Below are 13471 nucleotides of genomic sequence, written 5' to 3' on the forward strand. Positions count from 1 at the left end.
GATTCCCAATAAAGAGATAACCACAAGTTTTTGATTAGACGATGAAAATCATTTCATAATCCTTTTCTTGAGGAAAGATCCACTTAACAGAACCTTGAGATAAAACAGAAAGACCATCAGTCGAATCTGGTCGAAGTTCCGAAGAGAGATCTTCGACCTTCATTAGTCGCTCTAGATTACTTTCTTGAACCCGTTTTCCATCCGTTATGCCAAAAAAGAAAAAGAAAAATACGCGCGGCAGGTCAAGGTAGATGCTTTTCAGAAAAAAAAAAACTAAAAAAAAGTCAAGGTCATCATCGGTCACCCACGCCAATTGTTCACGAAACAAAATTGTTAAAAGCAGCCCGTTTCATGTTGTGTGGTCGTATTTTACTCGTGACATAATCATATAAGCTTCCGGAAACCGTTACGATTTTCTGATTTTTCTACTACTTTCGGAAAGAGATTTTATTTCTTTCGACTTTTCCTTTTTCTCTGGAATGTTTCTCCCAGAGAGGGAACTCTCTGTATTTTCCTCCAAAACCCTAAAATCTCCAATAGCAATTTCAATCCCAAATTTTAATCTGCACTTCAAATTCTAATCTCACGAATTCCCCGATTCCTTTCAAATAGTTTTCAAAATCTAGGGTTCTTCATCGAATACAGAAATAAGATTTGCAGTAATGGCGATCAAAGGTACCATGAGTTATTCACGCTACTACTTTACTCAAAGAGCTGGCGTCGTTCGTTCTATTCAAGATTATCGTGAACGATCTAAGTCTCCTCTCGTTCAATCCCCGATTCCAGAAACATCAGTTGAAAAATTCCATAATGATATTTCAAAATTCGGATCAAGAAATTGGTCTAGGGCATCAACATCGAGTTACAGTACATCTGCAACGAATGTTTTCGGGGGGAATTCTAATTCTTGTATTCTTTCTAGTTTGTTTACCATTATGAAATTATCTAGTTCTGGTGGTTCTATCGGTTTGAAGGATTTGGGGGTTTCAACATCTGGAGTAGTTCTTGGATTGAAAGCGACGTCATTTCTTCCCTTCTTCCAGGTGACTAGATGGCTTCCTTGTAATGAGTTTCTTCCTGGTTCTGTTAGTAATGTTGTAGACAAAAGGGTTAATGTTTCTCGTGGTGGTGATGGTGAAAGTTCTGTGGAAATTTCTAAAGTTAATTATAAAAATGATGTTGCACAAAATAATTGGTGTTCGAAATTGGGGAAGTTTTGGGCTAATGATGCAAAGGCTGTCGCCACAGCATTGACAGTTTCTTTCTTATTTAAATCGTCTTTGGCTGAACCCAGATCGATTCCTTCACGTTCTATGCATCCAACTCTGGCCATTGGTGATCGGATTTTAGCGGAAAAGGTACCTTACATGTGTTATAGTTGTGGTTTTAAACTTGATATTATTACTCGAGTAGATATATGTATTACATGTGCTAATTCGGAAGTGAGTACAATCTGTTGAAAACATTGTTCATTCTCATGGAAACAGATACAGTTCTCTCATATTTGTGTTATTTGCATGTCGAAGAGTAAGGACAATAATATAGAGTGTAACATATGAATTCTTTCCTTTGGATTTTGAGGTATAATAGCTTACTCCATGAGTTCATGGTCTAAGTGTTCATACTTTGGTTTTTGAGGTACATAGTTGTATTCTCAGTGTGAATAACAGAAAAAAATGGGTCCTTTGTGGCTCAAGGAATCTGTACTCTTTATCTTTTCGATAAGTAACACATAGCAACCCTCCTTTTTGGAGCTTGAACATGGTGGGAAAATGCATCTGTAGACAAAGTACATGTTTGACATCTCCCACTAATCATGTCAAATGTAGTTCATTCAAAAGTTCATTGTAGTATTTCAGTTTTCAGAACTTCTGGTTTTACATGCAACGGAGTTCTGAGCGATCAGAGAGATAACCATCTCTACATGCCTAATTGCTAGGTATGTATCATCTTCTTGTCTACCAGGGTTCGGACATGTAAAATAAGTATATGTTAGAAAACATAATAATGTATGCTTATGAGTTGTGACTTACAGTGGAATTTGGGAAAGTCTCTGTTTCTTGAAAATTATTCTCAAATCCCTAGTATAGCTACTAAATATAAGTTTGTTATTTTTTGCTTTGCTGTAATAACATATTACTACACGTGCTCAAGTTCTACCACATCTTTCAAATACTCTTTTTTCAGAGAGGGGCATATTGCCTGTACATCATTTTTTAATATTGAGCTTGTCACTTTTAATACAGGTTTCATACATATTCAGAAAGCCCAACATCGCGGATATAGTGATATTTAAGGCTCCTCGAATCTTGCAGGTACAGATTAAATTTGTGAAACTGGTCCTGACCATATCAAATGTTTATCCTTGTAGATTATTTTACTCAGATACCTTGTGCAGGAAATTGGTTATAGTTCAGCTGATATGTTTATCAAAAGAATAGTAGCCACGGCTGGGAACTATGTTGAGGTCAGTTGCCTCTAGTTATAAGCTGAGTCTCTATCATTCTATAGCCATTTCTCGTTATTATCTAAGGGTGAGTATTTGCGTGCTTTTGGTTTGCTTCTCATAGGTTCATAATGGGAAATTGTTGGTGAATGGGGTTGTTCAGCGTGAAGATTTTGTTCTAGAGCCACTTGAATATGAAATGGCTCCAGTGGTATTATTTTCTTCCTCGTTGAATTTGACTTGAAAAATGGAGTTCTTGATTGACATTATTGTTGATTCGACTTCTTCTGATTGTTTGTTTTTCACGCTTTCTGTTATTTTGATGCAGCTTGTCCCTGAAGGCTATGTGTTTGTGATGGGTGACAATCGCAACAACAGTTTTGACTCGCATAATTGGTGAGTTGATTCCAAACTTCTAAATACTGGATTAGATCATCTGCTTGAGGATATAGACTTGTATTAGCATGTGTTTGTACTACCTTGGTATTCATGGTACCAAGGGGTTTCTGGTTTTGCCACTGAAAGTATTATTTCACGCCACCTTTTTTGTTGTGACTATCATATTACTATCCCATTATGAATAATCATAAAACCAAACTAATGAATACCCAATTTCCTATAGATAAGGCCAAATCAAAAGCCTGCTATATATGGTATCTCTTAAGGTACAATAGTTCTTCAGATTTACTGACTTGGTCTACTGGGATGTTATTGTTATGTTCTTCAGGGGTCCTCTTCCTATCAAAGACATTGTCGGAAGATCAGCAATTCGGTATTGGTCTCCTCCAAATATGTCAAACAATATTTGTGAACCGCTCGAAGATCAGACTGCTGTTTGTCTCTCTTGACCTGCCTTTTGAGACTCCAACGTTCCATCCCGGGGGAATGCAGGCTTGGCCTTCTGATTCAGGATTTTTGAAATCCTAGCATCCAGAAGATGATATGTAGTATATTTTTTTGTTCTTCAAATCTCATTTTTCCCCTTGAACACAGAAGCTGTAAAAAAAAAAGAGAGTAAAACCTCGCCTTTGTTTATCGGTATGATTTTATTTGTTTTTGTTCCTTTTTTTTGTGGTGTTTTAAGAAATGATAACATAGAAAAGGGATGCCTCTTCTTCAAGTGATAAAATATTTTTCCTTTCTGTTTCCTGCAACTACTCCCGACTTGATTCTGAGATTTATGTGTCTGACTAAATTGAATCCCAGTCCTTTTGGGTCGTCACATAAAAATATCCCCTACAGGGCAACATTTTGTAAGTGTTCCTTGAATGAAGTCTGAATGTCTGATTATGCCCAAATGTCCACTGCTGCTGGACACATTTAAACCATTTATCTGACTCAGACCAAGTCAGATTTTCGAAGAATCCAAAGATGATGAAGCAAATGGTCAGACATTCGAGCAAGTTCCTAGTCAGACAGCTGCGACCATTTAAAAAGAGGGAAGAGTATAGCTTTTGAGTTTCGACCAAAAGTTTACGAGAATGGGTTGCAATTCTGATTGCGCGCAGCTCTGCAGACTCATCAGCGACTCTCTCCTTCCTCACACGGTCAGTGTAACGAAAGAAAAGGAGAAGAATCTTATGATCATTCTCTCTCAGGTACATTACACTAAAACCCTAATGCTTCTTCACTTTCTCTACATTTCTATACAGTCTATACTCTTATCTTCATACTAATCAATTAATTTTCTTGGCGAATTAGGTTTCAAAAGAAATTCGTAGCTGGGAGAATCTCCACAATTGCAATCCAGACGGTGAGGATCATGGTCATAATTGCTTAGCTAACATCGTTTCTGTGTTGGTAAAACTATTGACGGTTGAGAGTCAATTTGTTCGACAAACAACGAGTAATCTTCTGGTGCTCATATCCGACCTCCTCACTACATCGGTAAGTCTGTAACCAGGATAGTTTTCTAGGTTTTTGGTGGTTATCTTAGGTTTTTGCTCATTTGTCTAACAATATGACAGTATTTTTCTAGGTTGAGAAATGGGGTCGATTTCTTCAATATTTGTGTGTATGCTTGAAACAAGGGATTTCTACTATTAAGTCAAACAAATTATTGGCTCCAACAGTTGAAGACAATGAATTAGATGGTTATACAATTACTTTGTCTTTGACTGGACAAGGAGGAGCATCCAGAAATGGAAATTGGTTAACAGTGGCTTGTGTAATTCAAGTATTACGTAGTATCTTGAAATGTCTAAATCAAGATGATGACGATGAACTTATGGAGATGTATGTCCATGCTGTTAGCTGTTGTCTTATGGATATTTCATGGGATTTTCTGAACGATTTTAAGATTAGTGAAGCACAAAGGATATCTACGTCGAATGCCGTTGGCCATGGAAAAGTTTGTTCTCAGAAATCTAGGTTCCTATTTCTGGGCGCCCTGCTTCAACTTTTATGCTCCTTATCTCAGCAAAGCAGTTTCGTGGAAGATGGTGGTGGTTCCTTGGATAAGCACCGCTTTCTTAATTACATAGCCATATTGGTTCCCACGCTTTTGGACTCGTGTTACTACAAGGAAGGAGATTATAACTATATGTTTGGTTCTCAGTACTTGAGACACAAGATACTGGTAAGTGTTATTGTAATGTTTATATGATTACATTATATTATGTTTCATTAAGGGAATGCTGGGCTCTTCAGTTCTGTTGATCCTATTTAATTATATTATTGGTGATCCATGCGATGATGTATCCTTGCACAAATAATCTAATCATGGTCTTTGACATGTGTGCTTCAGATGCTAATGGTCAGACTAAGTTCACTAATCCAATGGGAGTGCTCCACTCTTATTATGTGGTTGCAATTGCTTCGAGAATACTGCGGTGATCTTCTTCACCAATCCATTTCTGGCCGTCAGATAGGCCAGAGTGATAGTCTCGAAGGTTCTCCATTTCAGACTGATGTTGTGTGTGGAAAAGTGCATAAGATATGTACGCCACATTTACAAAGACAAGCCATTTTTCTTTTCCTGAGATGCTCTTTCAATTTGATCAGCCTTAGTAAAGAAACTGATGTGAAATGCTCATGTCCATCGTCAAATTTTTGTTTGACCCATGAGATGCAATATGCGCAGAAGTGTTGCAATAAGAAGAAAGGTTGGTCAGCACTTTCTGAGTGGCTACAGAGGCATGTATCTACGGAGATAATTATGGATGGTGGAATATACTTGGATAAGTGTAGGACCTTTGCTTTATCCTTCTTGCGGCTATTTATTGATGAGGTGTGTCCTTTTTTACTCTGGATCAAATCTCGAAATATTATAAGGCTTTTGACCTTGTTTTATAGCTTTGTTCAGAAAATTGACCCCATTTATCAGTGATTTTATACTGAATTTGAAGAAACTGCATTCTCTTAGTTTATAAGATGTAGTTAATGTTGTCTAATGGAAAATTATTTTTCTCGCTAAATCCTAGGATGACTTTCTGTTCGAAGTTCTCTTGCAGTTATGGAGTATACCTTTCCCCGACATGCGAGTGTAAGCGAATGATTTCCTTCATAATTTCTTTACATATTCAGATTGGGCGGATATTTGGTTTACTCATTTGTACAACGCTCGCACTTGCAGGGTGCACATTGGAAAAGGCAAGGCCTCGTCAGAAATAGAGGAGGAGATCCTCTATCATCTTTCAAACATACTAAACCCTGTACAACTTTTCCATCTATTCCTCTCAGAGGTGAGTCCATCACATCTATTGACATGTTGAGCTGACATGTATCTTTTGAGATGAGAGCATCACATCCATGTATTCCGGCATATATGTATTCCTGCCTACTTATTGTATCCCTCTTCTCCTTCACAGTTACAATATGATCACCAAGTGCTTCTCGATTACCTCATTTCGAAAGACACGGGAGTTAATTGTGTAAAGTATCTCTTACGGTATAACTGCCAAGAGTTTGTAATTTTTACAGTACGCGATTTTCAGTTTAAAAATTTCGACGATAAGGGAATCCATTTGGTGCTCTTGTACTCCACACTTGTTTGACTTGATATATTTATTTTCTGTACCTGTGGGTGGTTATTCAGGTGCTTGCGTACAGTTAGCAACTCATGGCAAGCATTTGTGGAGTATCCATTTCATTGTGTTGAAACAAGTCAGTCTACCACCAAGAAATGTAAGGTTCACAAGGAAGGTGCATATTCTTGTGGGAAAATTGGAACCCCATCATTGTCAATAGAAGCGAGGAAGGATATTGAGCACTGTAGAAGAAACCAAAATTTTGTCAATAGGGATGATAATCAAATGAGAGTAACTGTTTATAATGACGCCAAAGAGTGTTTGCTTTCTCTCGAAAGATCCATCAGAAGTCTTCATGAGAAGAATTTGTTTCCATATAATCCTGCTCCACTTCTTAGAAGGTAAGTGCACAATATCTTATTTAGTCCCGTGGGCTCATGCATTTTGTAGGTAACAGATGGCTCTTAATTCAGCTAAGGATAACTCTCATTAAATTTAGATTTCCTCTTTGTGCAGTTTCAAAAGATTTCAGGAACTCTGCCACCACGAAGAGGAATCTAACCGTAAAAGGTAGGAGACCGATTCCTATGATTCGCTTCTGATTGTGGTTTAGCTGATCGTATATGGGATGTTTTACTCCACGCAGGAGGTCTCTGATCAAAGTGATGGCCTAAGCTCAAAACGATAAACCACAACAACTTGGCTGGTCTCCACTCAACGTTGTTAGGAAGATTAATTTACTCTCCACTCGCCTGGATGATTTTACATGGTGTTTTCGTTCTACATATATAACGAAAACCCAGCCGACTACAATAGATTTCAGTTTTGAAGTATGTTAGCTTGAAAATAAAACCCAGATGATTCTAGTTATTCAATTTGTATAATCAAGTACCAGAATAGACAAGGTGTTCTTAAATACAGTTGCCGATTTTTGTCAAACATTTAGAAGCAGTGGCGGAGCCGGACATTCAAAATAGGGGGCTAAAAAAATTACAATGCAGGCACTATCAGTACTTGGTGAAATAAAAAAACAACAACAAATATGAGCAACAACAAAGAAAACAAAACAACAAGAATGGATTATGGATTGGTTGTAAACGAAAGAATTTTGAGTGCAAAAGAAGTAAAAAGGATGAGTGGGCTTGAAACAAAACAACTAACAACAAATATTATTTTCGTGGTCAGACACCGCATAAGAAGAGTTCTGTTATCAAGTTATCCAAAAAGGATGAGTGGGCTTGAAAGACTGACATTTCTATTTGCAGACATAGTTCACATAGAACGATTTTTTGGTGACCATGGGCTTTTTGGGGACCATGGTGTTATTTTGGGTAAGACATTAAAAGTAAATCTAGGTCACCTCTTATCTAGATATTTATATTAATACCTAAATTACTCTCCTGATTAATTTTGGGTAATGATTAGTTAGTGTAATGATTAAGTTAAAGATAATTAGTGGCATTAAAAAATCAGATGGTTTTTTTTTTTTTAAAGAATTTGAATTATTGAGAGAGTAAAGTTAAAGAAGATGAAGAAGGAAAACATGAAAAACGATGGATTTTACCAACCACAACCGGAGGAAGAGTATTTGGGTACCCAGGTATACATCAAACTTAGATAATGTTGGTTGAATTGCTCCAAATTTTCAAAAAAATGTAAATTTTTAGTATAGATTTGGGCTTGTTCGGTTAACTTATGTGAAAAACAGGTTACCGAACTCATCTGAAAGTGTAGTTCGGTTACTTTTTCCAAACACGCAGGTTACCGAACTCCCACTTTAATGGAGGTTTTTAGTCGTTCGGTTAACAGACATGTTACCGAACTTTGTTTATAGATTTACAGAGTCATGTTCGGTTGGTTGACAAACTTTAACGCAACAGCATATCTAACCGAACTCCACATGTATGCAGTTAGTGAAGAGTTCGGTTTGTCAAGATTTTTTGCGAACAAACCGAACATAGTGGGACAAGTTAAGTTAAATTGAAACTCTACATAGTAGGAAAAATAACACAACATAATGGGAAAAATAACACAGTTTGGTTACATTGTTTTTTTTTTCTTTTTGTATTATGGGTAGAGTTCGGTTACTTACTAGTTTTAGAAATTTTTGCGAACCAACCGAACTCGCAGTTCGGTAACCTAACTTTAAATCCTATTGAACCGCACTGTTCTTCGTGTTCTTCCTTTCAGGAAGTTCGGTTAAGAAACTAGGATTTTTGTGAAATGCGTCCTAACCGAACAACGGACTGTAACTTCCATATGAATCCTATTTTGATGATATGTATTCAATTAGAAGTAATGTGGAAGAAGAGAAGAAACATGAGAAAAGAATAATTTTCAATCGAACGAGGAACATTTTTTCTCAAGAGAATATTTTTGTTCCCAAAACTAAAAAATTTCGATTCCCCTCCTATTTTTGTTTTTGATTTTGATTTCGATAATAAATTCATTTAGATTAGATGTATATGATTAGATTTATATAGTTATTACGTTAGCTTTAATTTAAATTAAAATAAAAGGTAAATGTGTAGGACACTCCTTATAAGTATAGAGAGGGTTGGCTTAATAAGACCATGGTGTCCAAAAAAATCATGGTCCCTAAAAAATCATTCTTCACATAAGGTCATTGCCGGGCCTGGAGCAACCACCATAAACAATTCTATTGAACTTCTGCTGTCCCATGGGTGTATAGAAATTTTGCTGCAACACCCTTCCAAATGCTCGGATCTCTCGGTTTTTCCCATTCTAACGGTTAACACGTTTGAAGCTGTACCGATCAGTTTGAAGCTGTACCAAATCAATTACATAGACATCAACACTTCTATTAACAGAGAGAAATGAGTGAACCCTAAAGACATCAACACTTCTATTAACAAAGAGACATGAACAGTGAACCCTAAATTTCTTCTCCTAACAAAGTGAGTCTTCGAGATTGATATCTCGTCCTCTTCATTCCTAGTCTCCCTGACTCTCTCTGTGTTTTTCCTGTCAGCATGCCTTAATTCTTCTTCTTGCTCTTTTACGCAATTTCTCTTTCGCCTTAAATTTCTTTCATCCGATAGAGAAGCCCTAGATTCTTTTTAAGGGTTTTTTCCAGAATCACAACTACTGTTGTTAGTGAATATGGCTAGTGTTTCAAAATCATCAGGAGGAGCAGATACTATGATGTGGCAACCACAAGAAGATGGTGTTAGAGAGATCTGTAGTTTACTCCAAAAACAAATATCTCCGAATTCACCTCTTATTTGGTGTAGGCAACAACTGCAACATTTTTCTCAATTACCGGATTTCAATAACTATCTTGCTTACATTATTGCCCGTGCTCAGGTATTATTTCAGTTTTAGCTTCTATATGTGTTTGCTTGAAACTGCTTTTCTTCTTGTCATGGTTTCTTATTGTTTTTTGAAACAAATAATGAACACACAGTAGATGTCATCTGTCATCTGGTTTCAAAGATGTTACCAAATTGTCTAGTTAACTTCATGGCCTTGCAAGTAAGATGCGATAACTCTTAGCTTTTGGTGCTCTTCGTCATCATATTCAAGTTTTTGCTTGACAAATGACAGTTGAATATGAGTTTTGAGATTTTTGATAAAACTCATTACTTGTTTTTATTGTCTTTGTAATTATTATAAAAATATGGCAAATAGGTCATATATAGGTAGTTCTGTTGAAAAGCGCGTGAAAACTGTCTTATCAGGTTCTATGTGAGGTGGTTTTAAGAGTTTCTTATATGGTATTTCGTTGTTTATTTTTCATCACTTTTGGTGTGAAAATTTGCTTTCAATCTTCTTCTGCAGGGTATATCTGTGGAAATACGACAAGCAGCTGGTCTGCTCTTGAAGAATAACTTGAAAAGTGCTTACAGATTAACGTCTCATTCATTTCAGCAGTACATAAAGTCAGAGATGCTTCATAGTCTGGGAGCATCAAATAGGCACATTAGGTCTACAGTGGGGGGAGTTATAAGTGTTGTCGTTCAGCAAGGAGGAATTGTTGGCTGGCCAGAGCTGTTGCAAGCTCTTGTACAATGCATGGACAGTAATGATCTAAACCATATGGAGGGTGCTATGGATATTTCCATAACCATTACATGACCGTATATATCCTCTGGGAGACGAGCAAATCACTTCCTTCTAATATTACTGTATAAGTCTTAGTAAGATCTACCTGCCTTCTAATCTCACTAATATGTCTTTTCTCCACCATAGCTGTATACATATTATCTGGTGTATTTTTATAGTGCTTGTTACTTCTTAAATCTTCCTAAGATCTTTTTGCCTTACACATGTCTTCTCCACTGCACTTCTCTGTAACCATCAACTAATACTAGTTTATTTGCTGTGTATACTGTTCAAATATGTTAACATTACCGTTGCTTAACATGATTGCTCGTAAAATTTACTGTTGCAGGTTGTTGGCAACATTTATATGTCCAAGCGATATCTTGACTGGTTTTAGCACAAATAAAATTGTTGAAATCGGTATTGGAGGTAAATCTCTGTTGTTCTTTTTCAATAGTTCCTCAACCATGCTTTAATTGTTGATCATGGTTAATGTGTTCCTTGGATACTTGCAGTATTTGATACAATTGGAATCTATTCAGCCAGATCCGAATAGGACACATTATGTAGATTCGTTGGTAGAGAAGTACATAATTCCTGGACCTGATAATAGCGCTAGTGTCACCGACAGAGAAGAAGTGTCGAGCACATTTGTGAAGGTATGCTTTTCCTTATTAAGATGTGAAAGAAACAAGTAGTATAAATATAGATTTAGCCTCTCTGCCCCTTTTGTCCTCACCTGTACACTTAATTTTTTAAACTTTCCTTGGTCAAAAAATCTTCTCAGGGTCTGAAACTTTGTTCGAATAGATCTTTTCTGAGTATGTGACACCAATCTACATGATGAATCCCTCCTCAGGGAACATTCAGTTGGTTGAGCTGTCATGCTTTATAAGTTAGACAAATAATCTCTCTTGAAGTGAAAATGCATAGTCTAAGTTATTATTTATTACCTAAGTTTTCAAGTTTCATGTTTACCTTTCCTATTTACCTGCAATAGCCTTGTTGGTGCTGTATGATTTTCCTTCTCCTAACACGTTTTCACTTTTCAAACTTTAGAAGGGCCTGTTTCTGATGTTCATCAAGTTAAAATACTAGGAAACTCTTTCCTCCTAAATATATATGGTCTTAATGGTTATTTCTCGGTGTGGCAGTAAAACTCAAGCTGAGGTTTTCTATGTTTGTCTTTTGTAGTTTCTGGGTCACTTTGGAGACGCATGGTCAATTAAGAAGGCCGGTGATCGACATGCAAAGCTCTTTTTGTGCCACGGGAGCTCTACCCAATTGGGAAAACGACCTGCTCAAGCTAGTTTAGTGTCAGATAAAACAAAACTGGCCAAGTCATATGCAGGTCCTCTTTCATATGCAGCTTAGATCACAAATTCAGGCTTGGGATCAGGTATATATACGTTTTTTTTTCCTTTTGTTGCTCTTAAGAAACCATATATATTAAAGCTTTCTCCACAATGAATCAACCCTACCAATCCATCTGTATAATTAGCAACTATTTTGCTTGGTTTTGGGAGATTCCTTAAATTTGATGTTAAAACAAAAGAAAGTTGAGAATTTTAGGCGCAGCGTAAGCTGTGAGCAAGTAACATCTCTATTCCTTTTGGCGTCTGAAATCATTTCTGATGAACATCAAGCTTGGTCGGCAGATGATTTAGTATTGAGACAGTTACGTGTCTGCCGATTAAGCTCTGAAACTGATAACCTAAGTTCTTTTATTCGAAATCTTTATGAATTAGGTGGATCCTTGGTGAGAAGCAATTTCATTCAATACGTGGTAGGAACTCTACTTGGTTGTGTTTTTGCTTTTTGTTACCCACATGGATTCTTTTATTCTAATTATGCCTCCCTAATTCATAATCCTCGAATTATTAAATATCATTAGGTACCAATTCTATTCTTGTTCTCTTTTCCTACTGAATTTGCCTTTTTCTTCTTCAATAGTAGGACTGAGTGAGATCTGTAAAAATCAGTGATGAGAGGAGCAGCAGAAGAAGGTGACGAGAAGGAGCAGAATCTGCAGACATATGAGAAGATGTAGAATTTGTGGCTCAAATCAAGAAGTACATGACAAATAGCTACGTATTTTCTCAAATGACATGCTTATGGTTTTGCACATGATAGGCACTTCACTGCAAGTATATCAATCAAATTTCGGATAATTGGTGGATAAGGTTCATTCTTTCTCACACCCATCCTTTCAGGACCCATTGTAAGCAAAACAAGCTCATCACAAACCTATAACGTGAGGTTGCTCCCTTGGTTTCTTTTGCTGTCACTTGCAAACTATGTTGTCAGGCGCTAGGCTAGGCGAAGGCATTCTAGGTGCCCAGAGAAAAAAAATAAAAGGAATACAATTGCTTACAATTTTGCCCCTTGGGAGTTTTATCAGCTATGCCCCCCCTTGCTCAACTCGTGCGCCTAGCTCACCTTTGACAACATAGGTTGCAAATCCCTTTTGCTTGCATCATTATATAATAATGTGACACAACTTTATTCTCAAGGTTCATATATATACGTCTAGAATGATGAACTGTTTTGGAGAGCAGTAACGGGCGAGTCCTACCTGAATAACCCATAGTTCAGAGAATTAACTTCTGTAGACTGCAATACAGAAGATCTGTGAACTGAATCTAAGAGATCTGATAATTGAAAATAAAGATAAATCTTCTAGGGAGTCAAATCTCCAGCAACACATGACATATCACACTACCACATTCAGAGTCCCAACTTAATAGGTGAATTCCTTACATATAGCCGCACTGCTAAGACCATCTCCAATGAGGGATTTGTACCATTAAATAGGGGAATTGCCATGTCTAATGAGGTTGGGAATTCCCTAAACCTCTATTCGCTACCCCATGTATAGGGATTTCATATACGCTTCAAAAATTTGAATTGTCCCGCCTAAAACTGTAAAAGAAAAATAAGAAAATGCAAATTTGTGAGAGGGGATTCAAACCCCACACCTGCCCGTCACTTA

General features: G+C 36.9%; 2 protein-coding genes and 1 long non-coding RNA gene across 4 annotated transcripts; all 3 read left to right on the forward strand.

Moving 5' to 3' along the window:
- The first annotated feature begins 425 nt into the window (after positions 1-425).
- LOC113289361 (probable thylakoidal processing peptidase 2, chloroplastic) lies at positions 426-3596 on the forward strand. Its single transcript, XM_026538599.1, has 6 exons — positions 426-1358; positions 2247-2315; positions 2399-2467; positions 2571-2657; positions 2775-2842; positions 3174-3596. The coding sequence occupies exons 1-6, from the start codon at positions 663-665 to the stop codon at positions 3292-3294; spliced, it is 1110 nt and encodes a 369-aa protein (XP_026394384.1). The 5' UTR covers positions 426-662; the 3' UTR covers positions 3295-3596.
- Positions 3597-3732: 136 nt separating this feature from the next.
- LOC113289360 lies at positions 3733-7353 on the forward strand. Its single transcript, XM_026538598.1, has 10 exons — positions 3733-4044; positions 4148-4333; positions 4425-5024; positions 5193-5675; positions 5869-5930; positions 6021-6129; positions 6256-6335; positions 6483-6815; positions 6931-6984; positions 7061-7353. Exons 1-10 carry the CDS (start codon positions 3928-3930, stop codon positions 7086-7088), a joined length of 2052 nt encoding a protein of 683 aa, XP_026394383.1. The 5' UTR covers positions 3733-3927; the 3' UTR covers positions 7089-7353.
- Positions 7354-9267: 1914 nt separating this feature from the next.
- On the forward strand, positions 9268-12755 carry LOC113289362. Of its 2 annotated transcripts, XR_003330978.1 has the most exons (7): positions 9268-9741; positions 10216-10574; positions 10829-10908; positions 10995-11138; positions 11674-11878; positions 12228-12265; positions 12433-12755. It is a non-coding gene; the product is annotated as an uncharacterized LOC113289362 (long non-coding RNA). The 2 variants fall into 2 exon arrangements; XR_003330977.1 differs by lacking the exon at positions 12228-12265.
- The last annotated feature ends 716 nt before the right edge of the window (positions 12756-13471 follow it).

The sequence above is a fragment of the Papaver somniferum genome, chromosome 6, assembly GCF_003573695.1.
Source record: "Papaver somniferum cultivar HN1 chromosome 6, ASM357369v1, whole genome shotgun sequence".
NCBI classification, from domain to species: domain Eukaryota; kingdom Viridiplantae; phylum Streptophyta; class Magnoliopsida; order Ranunculales; family Papaveraceae; genus Papaver; species Papaver somniferum.

Coding starts and splice junctions, on each gene's coding strand:
- LOC113289361 (XM_026538599.1), top strand. CDS start 663: ATGGCGATCAAAGGTACCATGAGTTATTCACGCTACTACTTTACTCAA. Junction 2,468..2,570: donor CGGCTGGGAACTATGTTGAG/GTCAGTTGCCTC, acceptor TGCTTCTCATAG/GTTCATAATGGGAAATTGTT. Junction 2,658..2,774: donor AATATGAAATGGCTCCAGTG/GTATTATTTTCT, acceptor ATTTTGATGCAG/CTTGTCCCTGAAGGCTATGT.
- LOC113289360 (XM_026538598.1), top strand. CDS start 3,928: ATGGGTTGCAATTCTGATTGCGCGCAGCTCTGCAGACTCATCAGCGAC. Junction 5,931..6,020: donor CCTTTCCCCGACATGCGAGT/GTAAGCGAATGA, acceptor TCGCACTTGCAG/GGTGCACATTGGAAAAGGCA. Junction 6,816..6,930: donor CCTGCTCCACTTCTTAGAAG/GTAAGTGCACAA, acceptor CTCTTTGTGCAG/TTTCAAAAGATTTCAGGAAC.